The 27,122-nt window shown below is 38.4% G+C and overlaps 1 protein-coding gene across 3 annotated transcripts in view; it reads left to right on the plus strand.

The window, feature by feature from the left end:
• Positions 1-27,122, plus strand: part of USP25 (ubiquitin specific peptidase 25) — a 309,467-nt gene that overhangs the window by 265,290 nt on the left and 17,055 nt on the right. For 2 of the 3 annotated variants that reach the window (XM_082480991.1, XM_082480992.1), the window contains exons 6-18: positions 1,061-1,147; positions 5,878-6,015; positions 6,903-6,979; positions 7,486-7,559; positions 9,053-9,201; positions 12,988-13,115; positions 13,912-14,007; positions 14,316-14,477; positions 16,409-16,617; positions 17,321-17,391; positions 21,072-21,300; positions 24,235-24,432; positions 25,935-26,074. In XM_082480991.1, coding sequence (XP_082337117.1) covers positions 1,061-1,147; positions 5,878-6,015; positions 6,903-6,979; positions 7,486-7,559; positions 9,053-9,201; positions 12,988-13,115; positions 13,912-14,007; positions 14,316-14,477; positions 16,409-16,617; positions 17,321-17,391; positions 21,072-21,300; positions 24,235-24,432; positions 25,935-26,074 — 1,758 coding nt within the window. Of the gene's footprint in view, positions 1-1,060; positions 1,148-5,875; positions 6,016-6,902; positions 6,980-7,485; positions 7,560-9,052; positions 9,202-12,987; positions 13,116-13,911; positions 14,008-14,315; positions 14,478-16,408; positions 16,618-17,320; positions 17,392-21,071; positions 21,301-24,234; positions 24,433-25,934; positions 26,075-27,122 lie in introns of all 3 variants that reach the window. The other variant, XM_082480993.1, reaches the window with a different exon arrangement.

The following is a 27,122-nucleotide window of genomic DNA, read 5'->3' on the forward strand; positions in this document are numbered from 1 at the left end:
GGGTAGAAATCCTATTAAACCCGCTGTGGTCTGTGACTTAAGTCTTTACCTGTGAGGAACAAGTTGTGGGATCACAGTCTATTGCTGGGGTAGGCAAGCTCTGCCTTTCCAAAATAAATAGCAATATGTGATCGGGGGGGGAAAAAAAAAAAAAAGTTAATTATAGATTGTAAAATCTGAAGGGGATGAACAGGAGGGCAAATCTTTCCTGTGCTTCTCTGATAATTATGTTTAAAACACTTTAGACCTGTTCTGCTACCCTTACTGTATCAAAATGCTAGTCTGCAGTAATGAAGTGAACTTAAACTGAAGTGCTTTCTGCCTGTACGCAGCAGTTATGCAAGTGCAGAGGACTTCAGTTCTCAGCCACTGCTTTGGACTTTAATTTTTGCAACCCGGAGTCATCTTATTTTTACACTCTGTTGGCTCCAGGTTCTATGTTACCCTGTGGGGTTCTTTCAGTATGCCTGTAAGACACTTGCTTCCATGTCTTATTGTCCATACAACGTGAATGTTATCAGTTACTTACCTGCAAAGATGTATAACGCGGTTTCCTCACTCTACTGTACAGTATACAGATCCTATAATAACGGGAGGAGTGGACAGAATGCAAAAAGTATGGATAATTGGAAATGGACTTAAGTTGCATGTACAAAAATGTATTCTTTCTGCACTGAGGAGGTAGATGATAGGCTACAAGATGAATTTTACATGGCTAAACAGGCTTTAATTTTGATTTGAAAACTAAACTGGCAGTTATAAAATTAATAAAATTCTTATTGTAAAAAGTAATTTACCTATCATCTACAGTTATTGTTCCATTTACGTGATTAACTGTAAAGAAGTTTTTTTTATTATGCTGTTTTCTCAGCAAAAACAGTTGTCTTCTGTTGAAAATATGTTTAGCAAAATTAAGTGAAGTAATACAGCTTCTGAAATGAAATTTTAGCATTTCATGTGTTTGACGTTTCATTTAGTTTAAGACACTTTGGGAAGAATTTTATATTGATTACAAAAATGCTTAAACGTTTTTTAATTTTTTTTTTTTTTTCATTTTCAGTCATTATTTAATCTTCTGGAGTTTCGAAGACTAGTTTTGAATTTCAATCCGCCTGCAAATGCTCAAGACTTGCCCCGAAACCAAAAGGTACAATTAAAAGCTAACTTCCTCTAGTGGCCGATAAGGGCATTTCTCCCTCGGCACTGAATTTTGCACTGTTCTGTAGCTCAAATTAGGACGGATTTTATAGGTGCCAATTAAGACTTCTCCGAGCTTTCTATTATGGATCTTACACAAAACACATTAGCTTCACAGTAGAGTACAGGGCAGGGTGTTGCGAGAGGCAGAGTTTGCTCAGCGTACTGCTGCGTAGACCAGGTGGAGTGGCAGGGCTTTGCTGATACAGCTGTAGCAGCACCGGGCGCTAGTGGGTGAGCGTTTCCAGTGTGAATGCAGCACATCTTAACAAACGTATTTTTTTGTAGACCCCTCACGCTGTGCGCCTATGGGCATGCTTTTTGGTTACCTGCATGTTTTTGGTCTGTGTAGCTGTACAAGCAGCATTGTTGGTGTTGGCCTGGCCACTTTATTGTTTTTTCAGGGATGTTACGTACTCGTAACTCATGGTCTGAGATTAGGCTTTCTGTTACTAACTTGTTTCTTCTGGCCTTCTTATGAGGTGGTTGTCATAAATTTTCCCATGCTTATTCTGGTACTCACATGGGATTGAGGCGGGGGGACCTTGGCTCCTGTTTCTTGTGACCTCAGACTAGCAAGGGGGAATGGTTATGGACTCAGGAACAAAACAGACCGATTTTTCTTCCTTCATGGGTGCCTTCTGAGGAGATACATGGGGGTACCTTGGTTTCTGTGTTAGGAAATAGAAAGGAAGAAAGGGGAAGAGGAAGTGGCTGTATTGAAGCATGAAGGTACTCGATGCCCTGATTTTTAGAAATGGCTTACGGAGCAGTGATTTTTTGCCTATCCAGAAGCTAGGCTATTGCCTTTCACCCCTTTCTTTTGGATTTTAAAAAGGGAGTATGTTGTCGGCCTGTTCTTAGTTGTTTGGCACTGCAGGCTTGACTGGAATGTTCATAGCAAAAGTAAGAGCTGCAATTAAAAAGGCAAATGAAAACAGACATAGAAAAGATAATGTCAATTTTCTAAACCTCTAGGTATGTACTATAAAAGAGAAGTTGCATGTCCAGTCAGAACTGTGTAATTTCTCCCCTGCCCCCCCAAACCTGTTCAAAGAGCAAGTTGTCACTTGTTGGATTTTTTTTTTGTGTGTGTTTTGGGCTTTTTTTAAGGAAAAAATGTTTGCATTAGGTCATGAGATGGTGTGCAAATACAACACAGGTAGTATTGCGAACATGTCACATGAAGGTGACAGGACAGGGTATTTTAGTAAGAAAGACAGAATAAAGTCATGCTTTACCAAAGAGTTGTACTGAAATATTTATTTCTTGATTTTTAGATTGACTTTGTGCCTGGTATTTCATTATTTATCTTATAATTTGTTTTAGTAAAATCCTCCAGTACTTGGAGTTCTTTACCTTCATTTTTCAGGGTGTAAAAAGCAGTTGGCATCTAAGAGGTGGTATGAAATAGATAATAACAAGCTGTTGTCTTTGAAAAATGTCTTGCCCAAGCATTGACACTAGCAGCTGAATGCCTTTAGTGATTCCAAAGTGCTATTTCTTAGAAATACTGACCATGACAGACAATATTAAGCTTGTGTGAAATGGTGTGACACCAGGCAAGTATATGTATTTCTGCTGAAACCTTGCTTTCTGCAAGCCTGCTAGTAGTCTCTGGCAGTAGTATGTATCCTCTCCTTTGTTAACTTAAGTTCCAGGATGAAATAACATCATTAATTGATGTATTCATCTGTCCTATCTACAGCTGAAAATGGATTGTCTTAGTGTTGAAATATGTTATGGGGAGAATTTAGGAAAAGAGATCGCTTCAGTAGTTGGAACTTAGACAAATAGTGAAAATTAGCATGCATGCCCCCAAATTTGGTGCTTTTATTTCTTTGTAAGGTGAAGGCAAGTAGAGGCAAATTGATTTAAAGTTGTAATATAAGCTCCCAGTTGACAAAAGCTCTGGAATTTACTTCCATCTGCTTACTTTTGTTTTAACACTATCTCAACTTGGTTTTGTTTTGGTTTTTATTTTTAACAAGTACTAACTACTGTATGTGACTAACATTCCCTAGAATCAAATTTCCTTGCTAATAAAGACCGAGTTTTAGCAATCCCAGATTTTCTAGACTTTAGTTTACATCCTGTTGTTCTTCCAGTTGGTGGAAAGTAGAGGTTAATGCTAGGGTCATGACAGTCTCTTGGTTTAGAATTAATGCATGTGGTTGTACTTCAGGGAATATTGCATAGTGTGGTGTTTTTGTTCTTCCCTATCAATATATCGAATCCAAATGCTATTAATAATTTGCAATGTAAATTTTTTTGTCCAGAAATCATTGGTATGAATTTTCACTTTAAAAAAAACAAACAAACCAAGCAACAGCCTGACCCCATTTGCCCCTGCTAATTGCACTTTTCTGGATTTTAAACTTGGGCATACAGTTAAAATCTCCAATCTGTTTTTGTTCCTTTTCATTTGAAATTCATTTTTCTTCCTTGGTGTGTTCCTCAGCTTCTTTCTGTAGAACAAATACAGTTCTCTGTAGTTACTGAAGCTTTTTCGCTCTCCCACTTCTCTTATCTCTTGCTGTCATATGAACAGATCTTTTTTGCTGTACACAGTGAGGCCAGTTAAGTATTTGGCCTCGACGATATTTCAGGAAATGTTTTATTATCAGAGGAAGTGTGTTACTGTGCTACAGGTTAGCACGTCCTTCCCTCTGTTTCAACATTATCATTATGCCAGTGTCCTGGCATACTCTGATCACAATAATAAATGTTTGCTGTGTATTAAACATGTAGATTGCTTTAGAAACATTTCTTAATCATAAATTGTTCCAACATCAGTGTATTAAGAACTTATTTATGCAGGCAGGATAGGTCATAAAATTGAGAATGTTTTAGATTGTGGTCTTTCCATACGGTTTTTATTTCAAGGTTGATTTTAATCTTTTTTTTGTGTGTTGCTGCACCCACAAGATGCTTTAAAATTGAGAGCTGTATGCTGTGCTGTGATTACTTTAGTAGTTCTTTTGTTTTATATGTGCAAGTCCTTTGTGGAACTGTTTACCTTGTCTGGGGGATTGGCTCATGTCCTCTTGAAGATTTTAGGCTTTGTTTAGTCAGAATCACTGTTTGTTGTGGTAATGCCAACATAATCTAGTCAAGGATCATGCCTAATGCCTTAAATCAAGTTTTCTCAAAAAAACAAGCATAGTTTTAGAGAACTTTTATAGGCTTTACAGAGATACTTGTTCTGAGTAATCCTACTGACATCAGTAGCCAGTTTTTAAACCTTAAGCTACAAGTATGCTTAAAACTCATCCAAATTAGTAGTGTAAATTTGAGCAAGTAATGCAATAACACTCATTGCCTATGAACTTTAGATTTAACAAAACGAAGGTGAGATTTAGAGTACTCAGTGGTCACATGTATATTATGCAAACGAATTACCACTGGTATTGAAGCATCTTGATAAAATGCATCTGTATCTAAAACTTGAAATTCTACTCATTTTTAATAGATCACTTTATGAAAATAGAAAGAAAAAAGTCACTTTTAGAATTTGTTTCCCTGGTTTGTTGTTATAAAGTGTGTTAAATATGTAAGTGGGAGACTGGTTTTATTCTTAAATTATGATCATTTAATGCTGAATTAGGGTGGGATTTGATGAAGTCTTCAGCCTTTTCTGTGAACAAGGGCAAGCAAAACTTGAAAATTTACATGACTAGAAGTATTTTTTATGTATTATGCAGAACATGTTCCAATTTACCACACGGTTTTTAAAGCTGAACTAAACCAGACTCTATGTACAAAAGCTTTATGCATACTGGATTGACACAGGAGTGACTAGACAAGACTGCTGTTTGATGAGCGTGTGAAATAGTTTGTCATCAAGTAATTCGAGTTTGACCTGCATCTGACATCTGTGCTGCCTTTGAATGATACTTTGTTCTAAATACAAGTGGATATTACATGGGTTTTAATTTCACAAGTATTTGTCAACTGTCTACTCAGGAGTATGAGTGATATCTGATCTCCACAGCATTTGTAACCTGTGGTTTAATCTATGGTATGACAGATTTGTGTTTCAGTTAACTTGCTTTTCATTGTACAGGCAGAAAGTATTTCTTCTGCTTCTCTCCTGGAAACCAGATAAAGAACTCCATATTCCCCATGAACTATACTTAAAAAAATAGGTAGAAAGGAGAGCAGGCTAGTTCTTTTACTTCTGTGAAAAGAAAATAATAATGATTTGTGTACACCTTACACCTCTGTAAAAAATAAGCTTATAAAGGTACTAGTCAGTGTCTAGGCTCACGAGAAATTCTGCTAGAGGTATAGAGGAATACTAATTTCAATGAAATCAGTGCATATTGTGGCAGTGCATTACTTAAAACTTAGTAAGTCTCGGGAACAACATTTCTGACTTAAATGCAGCTCAGCTTGTCCTTTTGTCCATTCAGCCCCATTTCAAGTCAAACAGCCACATCTAGATGTGGTTTCAGGAAGCTTTCAGTTCCTGAAATGTAATTTTCTTCCCAGAGAACTACATTATTTTGTAAAACTGACAAGTAAAAGGCATGCAACTCTATCTTGGTAGTACTACAAGTAAGCTTCCATATTATTATGATGATTGGCTGGACATATGCTTAATTCATTGGGTAACAGTTCTGTAAAGCAGATTTTTCTTACTGCTTTGTTAAATATTTTTTTATTCTTCAAATTCAGGAACATAGGAATCTGCCTTTTATGCGTGAATTGAGGTACCTGTTTGCACTTCTAGTTGGTTCAAAGAGAAAATATGTTGACCCATCAAGAGCGGTTGAAATCCTTAAAGATGCTTTTAAATCAAATGATTCCCAACAGGTAATTCCTATGTGTTTTTATTCAAGCTTATGCATATTTTCACATGGTAACCTGACAATAGGAAATAATTGAAATGGACAACAAAAATTCAAAATGTCCACAGAAAATAAACTTCTAATTGTCACAATCTTTGAGCTTTCTCTCTAATATTATGTGATCTCTAGACACTTTTATTAAAAAAAATATAATAACAATATAATTCTCGACAGCATGACTGTTTTATTCAGTGCACTTTCTCCTTGCTATTTTAGAAACTAACTTATAGTTCCACATTCTTGCTTTTAGGGTTTAGTTTAACTTCTAAGTCTGTGGTTTTTGAAAGAGCTTTATTCCTGTGATCTAACAGTACATCCAGGGCTGGTACAGTCCTAGTATACTATTTGTGTGGATATTGGTTTGGAGGGTCCTAATATTCATATTTCAGGATTCTTGCCTAAGTCACAGTGGGTATATTTTGCTTTTCTGAGAAACACTTTGTTTCTTGAGATGCTTTATTTTTCCCACATGAGGTTATATGGCTAAGCTGTTTAATTACAACAGCATGCTGAATTTAGTGCTCGATGAAAGTAATATTAGTCGCCACTTGTGAGATACCAAAGGGTTTGAACAATGGGATTCATAAGATGCCTTTGGACTAGCATGGTATGAAAGCTGAGCCCAAGTAATAAGGATCACAGGGCAGTGTAATGGCTGAGGAACACCAGAGCCTTAGTGTGCTTTATGAGCCACGCATGAAAAAAACAATCATGGCATAGTCTTAGACATAGTGTGATGTTTTTGGAGCTCTTGTCGGGGGGAATACTGCTATACTAATCTTATAAGGTGACACTTCATTGTGTTCTGTTACATATGTGAACATATACTAATAATTTTATACTTTTCAACAGCAAGATGTTAGTGAATTTACACACAAATTATTAGATTGGCTAGAAGATGCCTTCCAAATTAAAGCTGAAGAAGAGAGGTAAGATTTTTTTTTTTTTTTTTTCTAGTTCTGTATCCAGCTCCATTGGGTCTTTTTCAGCCATACAGTGAGAAGAGGATTTTTGGTTGTTTGCCTTGCTTTTTCTCATCAAAATGTTCAGTATACTTCTCAGAAGTAAATACTCATCGTTTGTATAAGTGGACATCTGTAAACTGTCTTTTGAACACATAATCGTTTCTAGAATGTTGCAGGAAATAGTTTTTACAAGGGTTTTGTACAGTTTAACCACTCAGGAATTGAATCAGATTTACATAAATTTTCCTAGAATGAAGCACTTCTAACACTTAATTTTCACAATATACTTATCATTGCAAATATGTGAATCATTGCTATTGTCATTAGAGGAAAGTACAAAACTTAATGAACAGTAACTGAGTAAAATAGGCAGCATTTCCATAATGAATTCAGAATATTCTGCTCATGGTTTTATGAAAGTTCATAGCTTTGTGTTTGATTTTTGCAATAATATGCTTTCATGTTTTCAGGGATGGAGAGAAACCAAAGAACCCAATGGTAGAGCTGTTTTATGGACGATTTCTAGCAGTAGGTGTACTTGAAGGTATGAATCTGAATTTACTTTGACTTCTGTGCCCGTGTCTGTTTATTGCGTGTCTAAGTACACAGGTGAATGATGTGGTTGCAGCATTCTAGCTACTTCTGCAGAAGTGCACTTGGAGAATACAGATTTGATCTGGGACAAAGGTTTGTCCTGAGAATATGAGACTGTGATGGTAAATGCAGTGAGCTGCAGTGGTCCAGAAAGACCGTTTTGATAACTTTCAGGAGCTGAGTGTATGTACTTAAGTGCAGTAGAAGTTAGGGTGAGATGCTGAGCAAAAATGCTTGCAAGAAATTATTATCAGGGCACTTTTGCCACTTGCTAATGATATACGGAAGACAGTTACTGTGTTTCATTGAGCTAGTCTCTTGCATTTTCTCTGCTTCATTTAATGCAATTTAAAATTTCAATTCTTACCTTTTCTGCTGCACAATTTCTGCTATGGATAACTCACCCTCTTAAAAGTACAGTGCGTTGAAAACCAGTCAGTGGGAACCTGTTCAAGGAGAGTGTCAGAGATAGTACTGAAGAGGAAGAGACTGTACAACAAGCTTCCCTTTATCTGATCTGCATATAGTTAGTAGGTGTGCAGAATTGCAGCATTCTCTATTTCCAGGAGGCCAGCAGTTGTGAAAGTATTTTTAACATTGGTGATTCTGTCCCACATTCCGAGAGTGAATGAATCCTGAGATGCATCTGAATGAAGCAGCTATAATCTTAAAGGTGGCTTCCAGATTGTTCCTTGGCCTGGAACTGTGTATCTAATGATTTGTTGTCAGATTTCAAAACCATTCTGCAGATTCCTTGCTACTAGCTAGTATTCTTGCTCCTTTGGGTTCAGCTACTTTCATCTCTTAGGTTCTCATCTTAACTGAGGAGATATGTAAAAATCAAACCAATGAAAAAAACCTGATGGGTGTAAGACTTGTTACTGACTTCAGGATGAAATAAATTGAAATTGTAGATTGAAATCACTTGTCACCCTTATTTCTCCTATGTTTGAGCTTACATCTTTATACACTGTTACCAAATTATGGTCTTGTTTTCAGGACAGAAATCATGAATGTTCTCTTTTGTTGTTTATTTTTGTAAAATATACTTATACAAAGGGCTGTTTCATACCAGCAATTCCACTGACTTTGCTGATACAATGTAGGGTTGTATTACTGAGCCTCTATTTGCAGGAGGAGGACTTTGATTTATATGTGTAAAGCTTCCCATACGTCTGTGATGCCAAGTCATTTTTTGTTTTGCTTGTTAGCAATAGATGCAAAAACAATATAAAAAATGGGCTGAAGAGGAAAATACAGTAATTCTCAATGTTACATTCAACTTTTTTGAGTAACTTGTTTTCATACATATAATTGAATTCATCAATAAGAAAATGTAGGTATTGTTCAGTAGACTAGGTGAGGTGACCTAGGATTGTTAGGGTTTTTTTAAAGGCAAATGTTTGTTCCCAAAACCTTAACTGTTTAATTTCTTATGTGAAGGTAAAAAATTTGAAAACACAGAAATGTTTGGCCAGTATCCACTCCAGGTTAATGGCTTTAAAGATCTGCACGAGTGCCTAGAAGCTGCAATGATCGAAGGGGAAATTGAATCTCTCCATTCAGAAAACTCTGCAAAGTCTGGTCAGGAGGTGAGTTAAGTGCTCCTGTGGGCTTCTTTCATGTGTTGTACTGCTCTTTATTTTTCACTGGGATTCATGGCTGTGTTTTATGTGATCTGCTGCTGCTCAGGTTCTGATGTCTGGCATAATTGGATTGTTAATTTGGGGGGTTTGTATCGCTCTTGGAATATCTAGAGTACCAACGTTTGGTATTTTTCATAAGATACAAAGTTCCTTCTTGTTAAAACCTGGCACAAGTAAGTGCTTACAGTGATTTGGCACAGGCTGGTTCCCACCTGTTGCTGCTATTTGATCTGTGGAGAGGTCATGGGTATAAAGTCCTGTGGTAGCTGACCACTGCTCTGACTGACTTGCCACCCTGTGCCATACTGTAAACAGCAACCGTGATCTGTGCGTTTGACTTACTTCAAAGCATTGTTGTTGTCCCTCTGTGCCTCTGTCTTGTAATTCCTCGGCACCCCAGCCTTCTTCCCTTCTCTCATTTTTACTGATGTTTCCCAGCATCCTCCTCTTTGCCCCCTATGGTGGGCAATTCTCCTCCTCTTTGCTCGCAGTGGTGGACAGATGATACTTGCTCCATGGGCTGCTGTTCCCCTCAGGAGAGCTCTTGCTAAAGCAGGAGGCTGCCAAGTGCAAGAGCGTGCTGGAAGCATGGATGGAGGGATTCAGATGGAGCCTCACTAAGAAGTAGGGTATGCAGTGTATGGTGTTGGGATGAGGTGACAAATGAGATTTCTTGTGCAGAAGTCCCAGGTTAGGGAAAAGAGGTAGTTGGACCGATGGCGGTTGTAGAACTAGGAGGACATGCTCTGAAATGTCCCCTCTTATTGCTGGCATGCACATATATGCCCGGCATTTTTCTCTGGCAGAGCACTCTCTAATAACCTGGTTATTGATATGGTAATACAGGAATCCCCATTGCCAAAGAAGGCTGACCTACTTTCTCTGTACACAGTTGTTCCATGTTTCACCACAGTTATTTTAATGACGTGAAATCTTAGGAGGTTTTTGCTACTTAAGAAGTTTAGGTATAGTTTCTTCCTTGATGTCAATCTTTTGCAGTAATGAAATTTTGCTTCCTTTAATCGTATCAACGTACACACAGGGTTTAATTACTAAGCCTAGTGACGCACACTGAAATCATCCTTCAGTCTGAAGTTGTATTTCTAATTTTGTGTTATTAACAAAAGTTTTATAGCATCCCTTTTGCAGTCCCTTTTTCTGGTCAGCTGTTGTTGGTCAAATACTGATCAAATCAGATGTTAACAAGCATTTTCAAATGTATTTGCACATCTTGCTGGATGTGTTCTTCTTTCACAGGATGTTTAACTTTTTTTTTTATCCTAGCACTTGTAGAAATGTCTTCTTGTGATGAGCATGTTTCCTGAGATATAACTGGAAGAAAAAAAAAAATCTTATAAATATCTTGGTACAATCTGAAGTTCAATTTCTTTATGCAAGGTGAAATCTTGTACATGCCTATTACGAGGTCACGATTGTTCATCTTATAGGCTGAAAGTTGTCTTTCAGTTAAAACCTGTGTGCTTTCGTGCATAAAATGTCAGTTCAGTTATAAATGCTTGACTAGAAATGTCAGACTTGGGGATTTTTTTTGTTGTTGTTTTGTTTTTGAGGTTTTTTTTAACCTAGAATGTGAGGAAAGTATGGGGAACAGGATAGTCACGTACATGTGAAACTCAGAGTTTTAATCAGCTTGGCTTCTTAGTGTGTGGAAATGGAAGTGAAATAGTCACATGAGAGATTGACAACAGTAGCAAAACAAGAAAGGTAATGTGTTAAGTCCTGGTCTAGGAAAACATTACTGCGTTATTATCAGGGCCAAGTAAATCGGTTGAATTTTCCTGAACTGAAGTAATTTATTTATAGTGGCTGCTGCTGTTAGTAGTGATGTTTAAACATAATGCCTCAAAGATGTTAACAGTGCATTGGAAGGTTTGGAAGTACTAAAGGAAGCTGAATTTCTTGTAGTTTTAATGAAGACTGTCTCTGCTGAACAAAGACTTTAAGTGGTATATTTCTGAACTGGTAGATATCAAAGCTTAAAGAGAACGATATTAACATGGTACTCGCATGTGTTGAAAGACCCATTTTATCCTGAAACTAACATTCTAATTTTTTTCCTTGTTCCCATCATTGCCTCTAATGGGGTATTTAGCATGTTGTTAATTATTATTATTACTGTCACAATGCGTAAAAGCCTCAGCCATGGAGTAGGGTGTCAGCAAGTGAGCTAACATATGAACAGGAAAAAAAAAAACATTCCCTGTCTCAAGGAACTTAAATCCAAATTCAAGAGAAGATGGAGGTCAATATGCATACTTGGAGTTAAAAGTGTGGGGGAAATGATATAACATTTGTCAACATGATGGTTGATGAACTTCAGCACATCAGAAGCTTAGTCATCGTTAAGTGGTTTGGGGGCCTTGCAATAAAAGGGTTTTAGGGGGAAGGGTTGTGGTGCGGCTTTGCTGACTTCAGCATTGAAGTTTACTGCTGTGTGAAGTTGCTGCAAGAGAGAGGCCCTGATTATCTCCTTTAAAACTGAGAAGTTGTTTACTGGAGGTTGATATAGGCAAGAAAAGGGAAGGCAGCTCATTTTACGTGTAAACACATGAGAGTTCATTGCTGAAGGCAATGAACTGGGAAAATTCAGCAACATCCTGGAAATCTGTTAGTGTGACAAGGCTGCACATGCTAAGGCCAGGCAAGGGGAGAGGAGAGGAAACATTGCACTGAGGTGTGTAGCGATGAGAAAGTAGACCCGAATTTTAGCCATGAGCACAGGAAGAAAAGGCTGTCTTGGAGGTATTGCATGAAAAGACTGTTCAAGACATTTGGCTGGATAGGAGAACTTGAAGCAAGCCCCGAGTCAAATGCCATGTCTGGGTTGTTGGCATTGACGTCAGAAATGTGTGGCAACGGTGTCTGCAGCAATCAGGGAAGCTTGAGTTGATGGTTAGACATCCAAAACACATTAAATGGATACACCGTTTTTTTTATGTTATAGAGTGGGGAGAAAAAAGGAACTCTAATGCTGGAATTGGAACTGAATTTGTCTTGTATTTGAGAAACAAAGTATGTAAGGAAAGAAATGAGGACTAAGGATAGACCTCTACTGAATACTCAAAGAAAACCGGAATAAGGTGATGTTAACATGGGTTGGTCCATGGCCAGATTAGTAGTGATTAGACACATGAGCAGAAACTTCAGAAGCGGTTGTTAGTATGGAGGAGCTTTAAGAAAAAGTAGCAGATTTACAGTGCTGAGAGAGCTTGTCTGACCCAGCCCATAGTACTCGCTGATCCTGCTTCAGAGGAGGTCGTTAGAAACTTGGAGTGATACTAGGTGAATGAGAGGGTCAGAAACTTGAGTCTGAGGGAGCTAGCTGGAAGAACACTTGATACAGTATAAAACCTCTTTTCAGTGGCCTTTGAGAGTTAAAGGAGAACGGAACAGTTGGCAAGGCAGGTAGGTTCAAGCATAGGCTGCTTTTAGTACGAGTGAGACAACTGTGAAAGGAAGGAGCCTTCCTGCCTACTCTGCCTTAATGCAGATAGCGATAGATGAGTTGAAAAGCTCTGGTGCAGCATGGGTGACAGTGGTCTGTGTTTATAGTGAAGGTGAAAGATGTGAACTTTGGAAAGCTTATGCTGATCCACCCTCTAAAACCAGTTTCTCCCATAGCTGTCAGTCTGCTGGTATTGTAACATTATTACTAAAGTTCTGCTATTGGAAGGCATTCATTGTGGGGTTTTCTGTTTTTCTTTTGTTCAGCACTGGTTCACTGAGCTTCCTCCTGTCTTAACTTTTGAGCTATCAAGATTTGAGTTTAATCAGGCTTTGGGGAGACCAGAGAAGATACACAACAAATTAGAGTTTCCTCCAATTTTGTATCTGGACAGGTACAGTATAATATTATCAACGAAGTCCTAGTATGAATATGAATTAAATCTCATGAGTTTGGTAAAGTTGCTGGTGCACCTTGTACTCACGTAAATCACAGTAGATTTCTGTTCTAGCTGGACAAGTTATAATTTTCATGGGTTTCATCTGTTTCAGAAAATACACATAGATAACAATTTAAGACCTACTGCTACTTTGTGCCAAAACCTGCTTATATGTCAGTCTTTAATTTATTGCTAGGTAGTTGTGTGCACAGGCAAAATACTCTGAAAAATCACAGTGTTTATGAGTCCATTTGGGAAAGAGGGTGAGTAGTCAGATATTTCATGGTGTTCCAGATAGACTGCATGGATTGAAGAGGACTCTCAACATCAGTGCATACTGTTCATGTGTAGAAGTGAAATACTTGGCTTTCAGATAGATGATGAATGTTACTTGTGAGCCTAAACAATGAAACGGGAGTATTGCTACATGGTTGCTACCTAAACCACTTAATTTAGAGGCTTTCTAGTATGCGTTTATATACTTTTATAGAACACATCAATGGTATGAACAGAGCTTTTGTCACTGGGGATAATGTGTCAAACTTTTCTGAAAGTTGTGGAAGGGGAGGCTTGATGGGGTTACTGTTTTCTTCTCAGTTCTGTTCTACTGCTTAACACGTTGTAGGTAAAATAAGGTTCTAAAGAGGGTTAGTTTTTATTAATACTAAACAGCATGGCTGATGGGTACAGACCTCAGTTTCAGTGTTGGAATATGATGGGCTGACACCTCTCTAATTTTCATGTTTTACAGGTATATGCACAAAAACAGAGAAATAACAAGAATTAAACGGGATGAAATCAAGAGACTCAAAGAGTACCTCACGGTTTTACAGCAGAGATTAGAACGGTACTATAAATAACTGTTCCCAGTGTAAATGCAAATAATATTATGGGCTACATAGAATAACTCCTTTCAACTGTGCACTTTGTGTAGTTATTTGCTCTAGATTTCCCTTCTGTATCTCTTCTCTTTTACCATTTTCCTTGGAAACTGGGCATAAGCACGGTAGTGCTGGTGCATGAAACATGCTAGGAAAGGCTTGCTTTATTTAATTGCAGTCAACCAGAAAAAAATCCCCCCCCCCTTTTTTTTTTTCCTTTTTTTTTTTTTTTGTATATGTGAGTCATGGCATTAATACGTTTTGTGGTTAACAGATATTTAAGCTATGGTTCTGGTCCTAAACGATTCCCCTTGGTAGATGTCCTGCAGTATGCCTTGGAGTTCGCCTCCAGCAAGCCGGTGTGCACGTCTCCCGTCGATGACCTGGGTGCTAGTGCCCCTGCCAGTGGCACACTGCCAGCCCAGACCTCACCCAGGTAAGGGCTGCCTCCCACTCTCCCAAGGTGAGAGGCCAGTCTTCCCCAGTAGGAAGTTTAACGGCTTCGTTTACCAGATTAATACAACTGGGCATCTTTGAAGGGGTATAGCATAAAGTCTCTGCTGTCTTCCTAGAAGTATTTTTCAGCACAACAGACTTAAATAAATAAACCAAAATGTTAATAATCTGGGGTTGTCTTATGCGCTTATAAAATTGTCTTTAGGTGGAAAATTACCATTTTCAAACAAAGCACAATTCCACCTGCAGTTCCACATAGACACAATATCTGGTGGGATCACTGCTTCTGGAGTGTATTGTTTAAGAACCTGAATTTGGGCAGCACCATCCCTGGAAGTGTTCAAGGCCAGGTTGGATGAGGCTTTGAGCAACCTGGGCTAGTGGAAAGTGTCCCTGCCCATGGCAGGGGGGTTGGAACTAGATGATCTTTAAGGTCCATTCCAACCTAAACCATTCTATGATTCTATGTAAGTGCTGCATAGCTTCAAGGTTCCTGGTGTACAATTTATCTGTTAATTTTTGCCTGGGAATTAGGCTCCTTTTCTGCTTTGCAGCTTACACTTATCACCGAGTTTGTCAGGAACCTAACAGTCTGACTTTTAAATACAGAATAGCCAAAGTGTCAGGGACATAAAGGTCCAATAATGTTTTCTCTTTATTGAAGCTAGTAACTATGTAACAGTTAATAGAGTATAACTTAGGCTAGGACTTGGCTAGGTAGACACTAACAGCTTATAACAGAGCATTTTTTTATATTGTATTCGGAGAGTAGGGTTCTAGGTTCTGGGCCAGTCAAGATGGATAACTTTGTACTTCAAAGAAGTGAAGTAAATGACTCTAAAAAGCCTTTAAAAGATTTCAGATGTCTTACTGATATAATGTCATCTTACTGATGATTGATAAGACAAACTTTTAAAAGCTACCATTGCTTGCATGAAATACAATATCAAAAGTAATATAATTTGTTCAAAATCCTATATAGGAAGTTTGTTCTGTCAAAATGTAAGCGTTATGACTTTGTTTTGTCAATCTGTAGAAACAAAACAGCATGTTGTGTCAAATGACATGGTCAGCTCTTACTGTTCTCAGAACTTTCTAAACTACTGAAGAAGCCCCGTTCCCCAGGCTGTTTCATGATGCCATGCACAAAGTAAAGTCAGAGGCTTGCTAGAAAGACCTTCGGATTCCTGTTATGCATATGATTACATATAGGTGGTCTTGTTGATGGGAAAAGAAAAATCTGTAACACATTTTAATATTTAATATTCTGCTGCTCTTATATAGTTCTCCTAAGTTAGCTGCTTTGCTGTTTGAGTAACAAGACATGCTTGGAACAAGTTTAGATGGTTTGATGTTAAATTTCCAGTGTACCATAAATAGCAGTGATCCCTTCATTGTTGCTGTTCAGTTAACATAAGTTCTAGGTAGGCAATCGGATAAAGAAAGTCTACTAGGTGTAAGACATGTGAAGAACTTATTAACCAGAGAATTTGTATGTATTGGATTTTATGGTCAATAGGGCATAAGAGAAGCTACTGTGATTTTTCTCTCTGCAGTTTGGCAGTAAATGTTTCAAACCACAGCGATAACTTGTATCACGTTATTTGAAAGTGTTGAATAGCATTTTGAGTAAAGCAAACTGTGGCTTGACAGATCCAATTCAGATTCTGTTGGTTTTGGTAATGGCAACCAGAGTTGTTATTGTGCTAATTTGTAGTACACCGCAAAGTTTTCAGAATTTACGTAGTAATTCCATATTGATACTGTAGGTGTCTTTCCTGGATTGCATTGTAGGAAATTATTACCTTTAAAATTTCTGTTTTCAGATGAAAAGCTTATTTTTCTGGTATAGCTTTTACTTTGTATGCGTGATGATTCAATTTTTGTATTTCATGTTTCGAATGAATGCAGCACAATAGAGCAGCAGGGACCTTCATCTTCAGATGTTCCAAGCACATCTCCTGTACAAAGATCAGTAATACATAAACCATTCACACAATCACGAATTCCTCCTGATCTGCCGATGCATCCAGCACCAAGGCACATCACCGAGGAAGAGCTGTCTGTCCTAGAAGGCTGTTTACATCGCTGGAGGACTGAAGTAGAGAACGACACTAGAGGTAATGCCATAAGCTGGGAAAAGCATTTGCCCTTGGAAAGGTTTTCTGGAGGTGGGGGAAAAGGCCTTAATGTCTGCGTGCATGCAGAGTTGCTTGTTTCATACTTCCAAACTTATCTCTACCACAGAGGAAGGGAAGTCACTTAGAGATTGTAGTAGACCAGAGGTATATAAACTGAAGATGCAAACTGGGCATTGAGCGTGGCATACATGGATGTTTCAATGCAGGTTTCATGTACCTGGTGTTGGGGGGAGTCGAGTGAAACAGAGGTGGGATCCACACCAAAGAACGTCTCTGCAGATGTGCTCCAGCTGTCAGTGTGATAGTGGCTGCTCTGTGGGGGAGTTAGGGTAGAGCAGCCCCTTCTATGAGGGAAAATTCAGCAAATTTCTGAGCAAAGGCTTTTTGGAGTGGGTAGAGCTTACAGTCTGTTCTGTTGCTCCGAGGGAAACAAGGGAAGCAGTTGTTCCAGCAGGGGTGGTCTTGGTTGAGCTCTAGGAAATGAGCAGTGGCATGTCACGAATCCCTCTCTCTGCTTTATCATCTGAGAAGGTTTAGTATTTGGCATGTAGGTAGATGAACAGATGCACCAAATGTGAAATGTACCCTTGTTTGAGCCTTTAATGAGAAAAAATAAAGATGTAGCCATGTGCAATTATGCAGCCTCATGGAAGAGAGCTTCTTTTTTTTATTTTTCTTTTAGACTTACAAGAAAGTATATCTAGAATACATCGGACAATTGAAATGATGTACTCTGACAAAACAATGGTCCAAGTAAGTACAATTTCTGCATGAGATAATTCAAAATTGATCCTTTTTGTCACTTCAATGGAAGTTCTTAGATGTTTGAAAATAAAGCAAGTATACAACAATTACATATAATGGTTTGAGAAATTTCATTGGAAAGTCTTAACGGGTTTTGCAAACCTTTTAATTATGCGTCAGATGAAGGACTGTTACAATATTTTTACAGGTGACATAAGACAGGTATATCATACGACACACTTAAGTTTAAGCAACTGCGTGATGAAAAGCCCAAATATGTTCTCTCTCTGATCTGCTTTTTTGAATTTAATGCAGAACTTCAGGTTTTATATAACAATAAATTTTTCTAACCCTGATTTGACCATATTGCTAGGTAGCTTTATGGCTTTAAGGTGGCAAAGTATCAGACACAAGAAACTATTATTTTTATTACTTCAATGCTTATTGCCATTGTGTATTGCAACTTCCATACTAATACTAAAGAATTCAAGGCTCCTGATTTTAATTTGTAGTTAATAATGATGGTGGGGTTTTTTGTTGTTTTGTTTTTGTTGAGCTTTTTAAAGCTCTGTCTAGATTTAGTTTCAGTCACAACCTTGACTATTAGTATAAGCTGCCTTTTAGGGAGATTCTCATGATCTGTAATCTGAACAGCATTTTTAGAATGCTTTACTATGGAGTCATGGCTTCTCTGGTATTTGTTATGTTCACATACTTATGTTTGCTCACTTTGACGGGTTTTAAGGTTAAGGATTACTTCCTCTGTTACTTTCTGTTAGGAAAAGAACTATTTTCCTTCCAAGTAAGATCTGTTCAGCTTATAGTTTTCCTTGAGGTATGTTTTCATTTTGTACATGGCTTGTAATAGTTCCTGGCAGCTGAACTCTGATGTTAAGGATTTCAGGCAGCCTTGCCTAGATGGCTTGCTTTAAGCTTGTACTGGTAGGCTTTTTTTTCCTTAATACTTGTGTTATAACAGGAAGGCTACAGGCTACGTGTCATCTAACAGTAAAATGAAGTAATTTGGCGATCTTGCATCCAAATAGCTTACCTTTTGTTGGCTTATGTATTATTGGAGGAAATACTTCTGGGTGGCGAAGATATTAGTCAGCAATCATTACAATGGAAAAAGGACATTACTTAGTAAAACACTTTGTTCTAGTACAGATTTGCATAATGTAGACTAGATTTTTTTTGTTTTGTTTTGTTCTGAAACAGAATTCTAGAACCGGAGGAGGATGAAGATGGTATATAGATTTGTAGAGGGGGTTCCTGTGCCATGCCTGAATGGAATGTGTGTTAAGTGATTGTTAGGGAACAACTACTGAACCCAGCTGAAATCACAGGCTGGAAGCAAAGGCTGCCCTTCTGCAGCTCAGCTAGTTTTGGTCCTGTGGGTGTTTTGGCACAGTGGGAAGGAGGCAGGTGCATATAGCTGTCTACTTTTCCCCTGCCTATGTCTGCATCTGGGTGATTGGATAGCCTCATTCTCTGGGAGCAGTTTCACAGTATTGGTCTTTTCCTCTGAATGATGCCATTGTAGGACTGTAAGCTTTTCTTCAGAGAGTTGGTAAAGGTCTGGGCACATAAAACTAGATATTATTTTTAAGGAAAATGTACTATATTTGCAGATGCTTCCTAGTCTTCATATGAACTATTTAAGAAGTTGTTAATCTAATTCTTGTGTCTGCTCTGATTCTAAGGAAACTACAGTTGTCCATAAAACCCTTGTCAAATTGTCACATGAAATATATTCCTGAATTTATTATTTCATCTCATCCTCCTGAATGGATTTCATCAGCTGCTTATTTGAGTATTTCCCTCCCTGTGTGAATTTGCTGTGAGGAAATGAGACACACCATCTTTGATATATCAGCTTTAATATGTCTGTTCTGTAGCTACATGTCACGAGGGTGGTGAAGCTCCATTTCTGTTTCAGTAGTAAGTGTAAGCTAAGCAGCTTAATGCCAATTATTTGCTTGTTGTGTTGCCCTATACCATTAATTGCAGTTGATATAATGGCTTATTGCAAGAGACGCCTGTTGACAGCGAACTTGCCTGTCCTCCAGTCACAAACCTCTGTGGGGAACTTTCCTGGAAACTCAGTATGGATGACTGACTACCAGTCCTCCAGAGCTGGAGCAAAGGGTAGGGACCCTCGAGCTGGTCCAGTTAGCATAGTCTTAAGTAAAATGATTTAAATCCAGCTGAGATTTTAATGCCCTGTTTTAGGGTGAGGAAATTTTATTGTCAAAGTCTAAAGAGACATCACTTATCTTTTTTTTTTTTTTTTTTTAAATCAGGATTTGCATATATTTATGTGCATTTGCATGGACTTGCAATCATTTTAAGAAGGCTTTCACACTGGTTTGATAACAGATGTTAAAAACCCCAGACCATTCAGATTTAAGGACTTGCAAGGATTTCTGCTGTGTATACGTGTGTTTGGGAGACTTACAGTACAGTTTGTTCTCTGGGATGACAGTCTGTTTGATTCCAGCTGCTGTGCAGTCAGCCAGCTTTACAGTTCAAGGGGGGGTTTGCAAAATCTCCAGCACTTGCATGTAACCTGGAAGAGAATGATCAGGTTAAAAATAACTTCAGGACATAAGTCATAGTTATGTATGTATTTATGGTTACTAATTATTGTTGTGTTCAAATTACATTTGCAACAGATACTTAGTACACCTTACGTTAAATAGACCATTTATCTACAGTCCAGACTGTGACACCAGTAAAAGATGGTTTCAGTTCTTTCATCCTAGCTAAGCTGCTGTCATTCAGGCATACTGTGCATAGCAGGGAAGATCAGTTTTCCCTTTTATGTTGCATGTGCTGTTTCAGCGGGTGAAACAAGCCAATCATTAAGATGCTTTTAAAAAACTTATAAATAAGGAAGCACTCATTCTGCTTCTCTTTCCTTCAGATTTCCAATTATTTACATAGAAATTAAGTTTACCATTCTTCTTACTTGTCGGTGAACACATGTAACCTGGGATACTTTTTATATTGATCCTAAAAACTGGTATCTTCCTTCTCTGCCTTAGAAGGAGGAGAGGACATCTTCATGTGTTCCATCCTTCTCTTAGCAATGCTTTTGCTGATACATTTAAAATACTGGAAAAAGTTGTGTTCCTATTCTACTGTGAGGATTTTACAAGATTTTTTTTAAGGAAGTATTCAACTCCCACATATTCCTTTAAATAAACTCTTTTACTGGCACATAGAAAGCACAGAGTTTATTACATTGAATTTGCGTATGCCTTTCCAGACTTCAGGACAAGTTTACCAGGTCAGAACTGGAGCAAGGGAATACTCAATACTCAAGGCTGACGCATTTGAGGGGTTGTTTTGTAGATCCAATGAAAGTAGGCATATTAAGGAATTAAGAAAAGGGGATACTGGCAGTAAAGGCAGCAGAGTAGACATTTGTGCTGTAGACTCACTAATGTTTTTAAGATGTCTTGTAACTGGTAGGGGTAAGTAAAATAGTTCAAAGTCATTTTTCTAGTTTCTAGTTTTACCTTTCTATTTTTCCCCTGTGTCGTGTTTTGATCCTGCTTAACTTTAATTTTGTTACTTCTATTTAATGTAGCTATTATTGCTGGCAGGTAGTAGGACCTAAATGCTGGCAAGGAGAGTTTGACATTTTGCATTACTTGTTTTTGGTGGTTTTCTTTTTCTTTAAGGTTCCTTATAGGTTGCATGCTGTACTAGTTCATGAAGGTCAAGCTAATGCAGGACACTACTGGGCATATATTTATGACCACCACCAGAACAGATGGATGAAATACAATGATATTTCTGTGACAAAATCAACTTGGGAAGAGTTGGAACGGGACTCTTTTGGTGGTTACAGGAATGCCAGTGCATATTGTTTAATGTATATCAATGATAAGGAACAATACTTGATACAAGGTAATGTTATGGATATGTTTTCTGCATGATATAGAATAGCAGAATATATTGATAAAGAGAGCTTCTTTCAGATGGATTTCCAGATTTTTTAAATTATTTTAATAATTATTGGAAGTTCTATTTGTGCTCATAACCATTAGGTTGTTTTTGTGGGTGGAACAATTGCTCTTCAAGTTTTAGATTAATAAAGAATGCCATTGTTTCAGCTTTATTAACAGAGCAAAATAAACTAAGTTTGCTAAATTGTAAACATTTTAGCCAGGTGATCACCTGTTCAGAATTTTGGACATATCTCACTGAAGATTAGAACAGAAATATGAAAATAAAGAAATTGACATTAAAATCCCTGTGTAGCTTTTTTTCGTAAGCTTCAGAAGTTTACTGGAGCATGGAAACTTGAAGTTTTATGCAGTATATTGAAATGTGAATAACTTAGCCCTACCAACCACACATTAAACCAAACTAATACATGTGTTGGGAAAATTTTTTTCAAGTCCTGTGGTAGTATGTAACTATCAGGCTTTTTCCAAAGCGTTTGGAGAGAGGGCAGATATCCCTTAGCACAAGTGTTGTGGGGCCTGATAATGGTGGCTGGGGAGCTGACTAATTGGCCGGGGATTCAGTAACAAGTGGTGGAAAATTTTCATGTTCCTGTCTTTTTATAGGGCAGAAAGCTAGAGTGTGCATTTGTTCAGGTTTTAAATAAGAACCAGAATTAACCTTGACATTTCTAGATTGCCAGATTTCTAGTGGACTTCCAACCACAGGGTTTATGGGCCCTGTTGGGTGGCTGTGCCACTCTAAGCCTGAGGCCTGCTTGCTGGGGGACAATTACAGCTGACTGATTTCCCAGGATCTAGGATACTCTTGCAGAGACCATTAGAATCATAGAATCATCTAGGTTAGAAGGGACCTTTAAGATCATAGAGTCCAACCATTAACCTGGCACTGCCAAAAACACCACTAAACCACGTCCCTAAGCACCACATCTATACGACTTTTAAATACCTCCATGGATGGTGATTCAACCACTTCCCTGGGCAGCCTGTTCTGATGCTTGATAACACTTTCAGTGAAGAAATTTTTCCTAATATCCAATCTAAACTTCCCCTGGTGCAAACTGAGGCCATTTCCTCTTGTCCTTGCGAGAAGAGACCGACCTCCACCTCACTACAAGCTCCTTTAAGGCAGTTGCAGAGAGTGATAAGGTCTCCCCTCCCTCAGCCTCCTTTTCGTCAGGCTAAATAACCCCAGTTCCCTCAGCCACTTCTTGTAAGACTTTTGCTCTAGATTCTTCACCAGCTTTGTTGCCCTTCTCTGGACACTCTCAAGCACCTCAGTGTCTTTCTTGTAGTGAGGGGCCCAAAACTGAACACAGTACTCAAGGTGCGGCCTCACCAGTGCCGAGTACAAGGGGACGATCACTTCCCTCATCCTGCCGGCCACACTATTCCTGATATAGGCCAGGATGCTGTTTGCCTTCTTGTCCACCTGGGCACACTGCTGGCTCATATTCAGCTGGCTGTTGACCAGCACCCCCAGGTACTTTTCCATCAGGCAGTTTTCCAGCCACACTTCCCCAAGCCTGTAGTGCTGCATGGGGTTGTTGTGACCCAGCACTTGGCCTTGTTGAATGTTATACCACTGGCCTCAGCCCATCAATCCAGCCTGTCCAGATCCCTCTGTACAGCCTTCCTACTCTCAAGAAGATCAAGACTCCCACTCAACTAGGTGTCATCTGCAAACTTACTGAGGGTGTACTCGGTCCCCATGTACAGGTTGTTGATAAAGATATTAAAGAGAACAGGCCCCAGTACTGAGCCCTGGGGTGCGCCACTTGTGACCAGCCGCCAACTGGATTTAACTCCATTCACCACAACTCTTTGGGCCCGGCCATCCAGCCAGTTTGTTACCTAGCGAAGCATATGCCCATCCAAGCCATGAGCAGCCAGTTTCTCCAGCAGAATGATGTGGGGAATGGTCAAAGGCTTTACTGAAGTCTAGATAGACAACATCCACAGCCTTTCCCTCATGCACTAAGTGGGTCACCTTATCATCAAAGGACATCAGGTTTTTCAACCATGACCTACCTTTCACGAACCCATGCTGACTGGGCCTGATCACCTGGTTGTCCTGCATGTGCAGCGTGACAACCTTCCCAGGCATTGAGGTCAGACTGACAGGCCTATAGTTCCCCGGATCCTCCTTCCGGCCCTTCTTTTAGACAAGCATCACATTTGCTAACTTGCATTCAACTGGGACCTTCCCGGTTAGCCAACGCTGCTGGTAAATGATGGAATGTGACTTGGTAAGCACTTCTGCCAGCTCCCTCAGTACCCTTGGGTGGATCCTATCCAGCCCCATAGACATGTATACATCTAAGTGCTGTAGCAGGTCACTCACCATTTCCCCTTGGATTATGGGGGCTTCATTCTGCTCCTTGTCTTCTAGCTCAGGGGGCTGGGAGCATTCTTGAAGCAAAAAAAAAAAGGTTACCTCATGTAGCTGGTGTCCTTATCAGTTGACTTTCCAAATCTCTGTAGGACCAATCTCCTTTCCCTTTTCTGCTGGGAAGTGGAGTTGTGTCCGGTTCCATTTGTCAGTAACACAAGCTATGGTGGGGTTTTTGTGACTTTTTTTTCTGAATGTTGACAATCATAGGGTCCTCATAGCCCCAAAGGCTCATCTTTCAAAATGGCAATGTTCTGATGGTGCCCAAGAACATATAATCCAAATATCCCAAGAGCAGTAGCTATATGTCTCAGTAGCAGAGGAGTCCCCAACACATAATAAAACCAGTTAAAAGTAATATAGTTTTAGAGTTTTGCTGCTGACCTGTATGTTTCCAGTAATTCACTTCAAGAAATTTGTTAAACATACTTTCTTTTCCCCTATTCTTTCTTTTTCTGAAATTTATATTTCATGTTACCCCAGAGGAGTTTAACAAAGAAACGGGGCAGACCCTTGTTGGAATGGACACGCTACCTTCTGATCTAAGGGATTACGTCAAGGAAGACAATAAACGTTTTGAAAAAGAACTCGAAGAATGGGATGCAGAACTAGCTCAGAAAGCACAGCAGGAGAAGTTGTTATCTCAGATACCCAGGGCACCAGCACCCTCACCTGCTCCAGGTTAGCTGCTTCTACCTGTTTGTAAAAGGAGTAGAACCAAAAATCACTGGGTTTTGTATATATTGTCTTGCAGCTTGAGAAAGGAAGAAAAAGTTAATATGTGTAATCTTGAACTAGAACTATTTACTTGTCCAAGGTAACTGCACTTGAAGTTTAGTCTGTAGGGTTTTTTTTTTCATTTTATTTTTTATTTAAAGAAAAAAAAAGATTTGTTTGGTCTTCTGCCTTTTCCTTCACAGTTGTGCTTAGGTTTTACTAAATAAATTATTTTTTTTTCTGTAGAAACTTTGGCCTTTCAAGACAGGTAATTAACAGGTCTCACCAGTCTGTTTGGAGAGTTTATTAGTCCATAAGTGATACATATTCTTCTATTCAGAGTGTTTGAATAGAAAACCTACCTTCTCATTTTGAATTAGGACAGAATTTAGATCGGAAGAGAAGAGTAATTTATTTGGTGTGATGTATTGAATATAGTTGGCAATGGTAGGGCCCACTTAAGAAATTATTATGTGAAAATGAGGGTGTTTAAAACTGTGGAAAAGGCTCTGAACAGCAACAGTGAGGCCAATGCTGTTAGGAGCCTAGCTAATAAAGACCACTGGCAATCTGACTATAAAGCATATCACTGCTTTGACACAGAAAAAACTGAGGTTTTAGGTTACGTCCACCTTTTGCTCCATTGCAGGAGGCTGCGTGTACATTATGTGAAAGATGACAAGATGGATATGCGTAGTGAGACTGCTGTCCAGATGTTTTCATTGTTGTATTTTGAGTCATTAAGACTGAGCATGTATTTCTTATAACTATCTATGACTACAAACTGAATGTAAAAAGTGCAGTGATTTAATGACATTTCTCTTTTGCAAACTCTCTGGAGAGTGACTTCATCTTCTATATGTTTTGACTTCACAAACACTTTGAAACTGGTTGTAGTTCTTTTGTTAGTAATGGAAAGTGCTAAATGAATATTTTATTTGACTGCCAATATTTGCTTTCATCATGTAAGGAATATAATTCACCATTGCTGATCAATTTTACTGCTCCCAAGCGGGGGAAACTTTGAGATTTCCCTTGAATCAGAAGAATATAATGCATTGATTATTTTGTGAAGTAAAAATACATCTGGCACTCAAGTGGCTGTAGATCATTCCATACATTGGATCTGTATCCCACAGAAAGTCCAAGTAGAAACTCATCTTTGTTCTCAGTCATCTGCTGTATGATTGATGAACGCCCTTCACTCAAAAGCCTTAATGAGTCTGTAGACAGGACGGGTCTGTTGTTCCTAATATAAAATCATGGGTCCGTTTATATAAAAGTATTCAAAATGACTTGAGAGACAGGCTGGTGTAAAGTTGTGTTCCTGAATGGTGTGACCTAACCTGTATTTTCTGTGTGGATTACTTTATCTATGAGACAGTCATCCAAATAAAACTAACCAATTCAAAATTCATGCTTATGCTAACACAAAAAATTATTATTATTTTATTTCTGTTACTAAGTTCAAGCAGGAGAACCAGAATATTTAGAGCAGCCATCAAGAACTGATCTTTCAAAGCACTTAAAAGAAGATTCTGTACAAGCAATCAATAAAGCTTTAGCTGAACAAGAAGATAGAGGTCCAGAAGCTATAATGGATACGGTGAGGATATTTTGAAGCTTGAAGTACTAATTTTGCTTTTATTTTGAAAGTGAAAATGATATAATAGCTGATAAAAGGGTGTGTGTGTGGAAACTTTGAACTGAAAGTTGCTATTTCCTCAGGGACTGTCCAACACTAAAGTCCGTCCAGAAAGAGTGTATTACAGTAATGGGTGTAGTAGAAGAAAATTGCTACGATAGGTGTCCTCTATGTGACTGAAGTACTTGTCAAGAGTACAGCATATTGTTCAAATGAAAATCATGTGTTTGTGTTCACCATCTTTTAAAAATGTTAGATGGTTCCATTTGTTTTTGAGGAGTAAACATCGACATTCCATGTAAAAGACTTGAAAAATACTGCTTTAAGCATTCATGTTTTTATCTGAGAAAGATAACATTATAGCTGAGTTCCTTTGAAAGACCTATGGAAGTTAAAGTAGTGTTCAAAAATAAGTTTTTTTCCAGCAGTATTCTGTAGCTTTAATACAAATTCAGAACTTGATGAAAATTATATTCTGTGGTTCATCAGATGCATATATTAACTTAAAATGGTTATAAGAATTAGTATTGGGTGATTCTGTTTTCACTTCATACAACAAATACTAAGAGGAATTGGAACTTCATGAATTTTTAATGAACTAATATTTAACAGTTTGTTCTTTCAGCAAATATTTTTTTTTACTTCTTTATAAGTATATAGATAAAAACCCAATGTATTTGCCACAAAAGCAAGTGCCTTTAAAACAATACATGCATCTGTCTTGGAACTGTATGCATAAGGTTAAAACATGAAATGTATAGCATAGCTTCCTTAAGCACCTGTAGTAACCGCTAGAGATACGGACAATTTATACCTGTGCAAAATTTGAAGCATGCTGCTTAAATTCAGGTATGAATACTCATTAAACAAAAGCAGTCTAGCCCTAGATATCTTTGGGGCCAACAGGAAAGTCCTCTTAAAGCCTTTGAAAAAGACATGACAATTTGCTGACTCTTACACCTGTTGTGTTTTCCGTCCCTCTCTCCTGTGGTGTCAGAGGAGCAGAGAA

This window comes from Vanellus vanellus (assembly GCF_965231255.1).
Source record: "Vanellus vanellus genome assembly, chromosome: 1".
NCBI lineage: Eukaryota > Metazoa > Chordata > Aves > Charadriiformes > Charadriidae > Vanellus > Vanellus vanellus.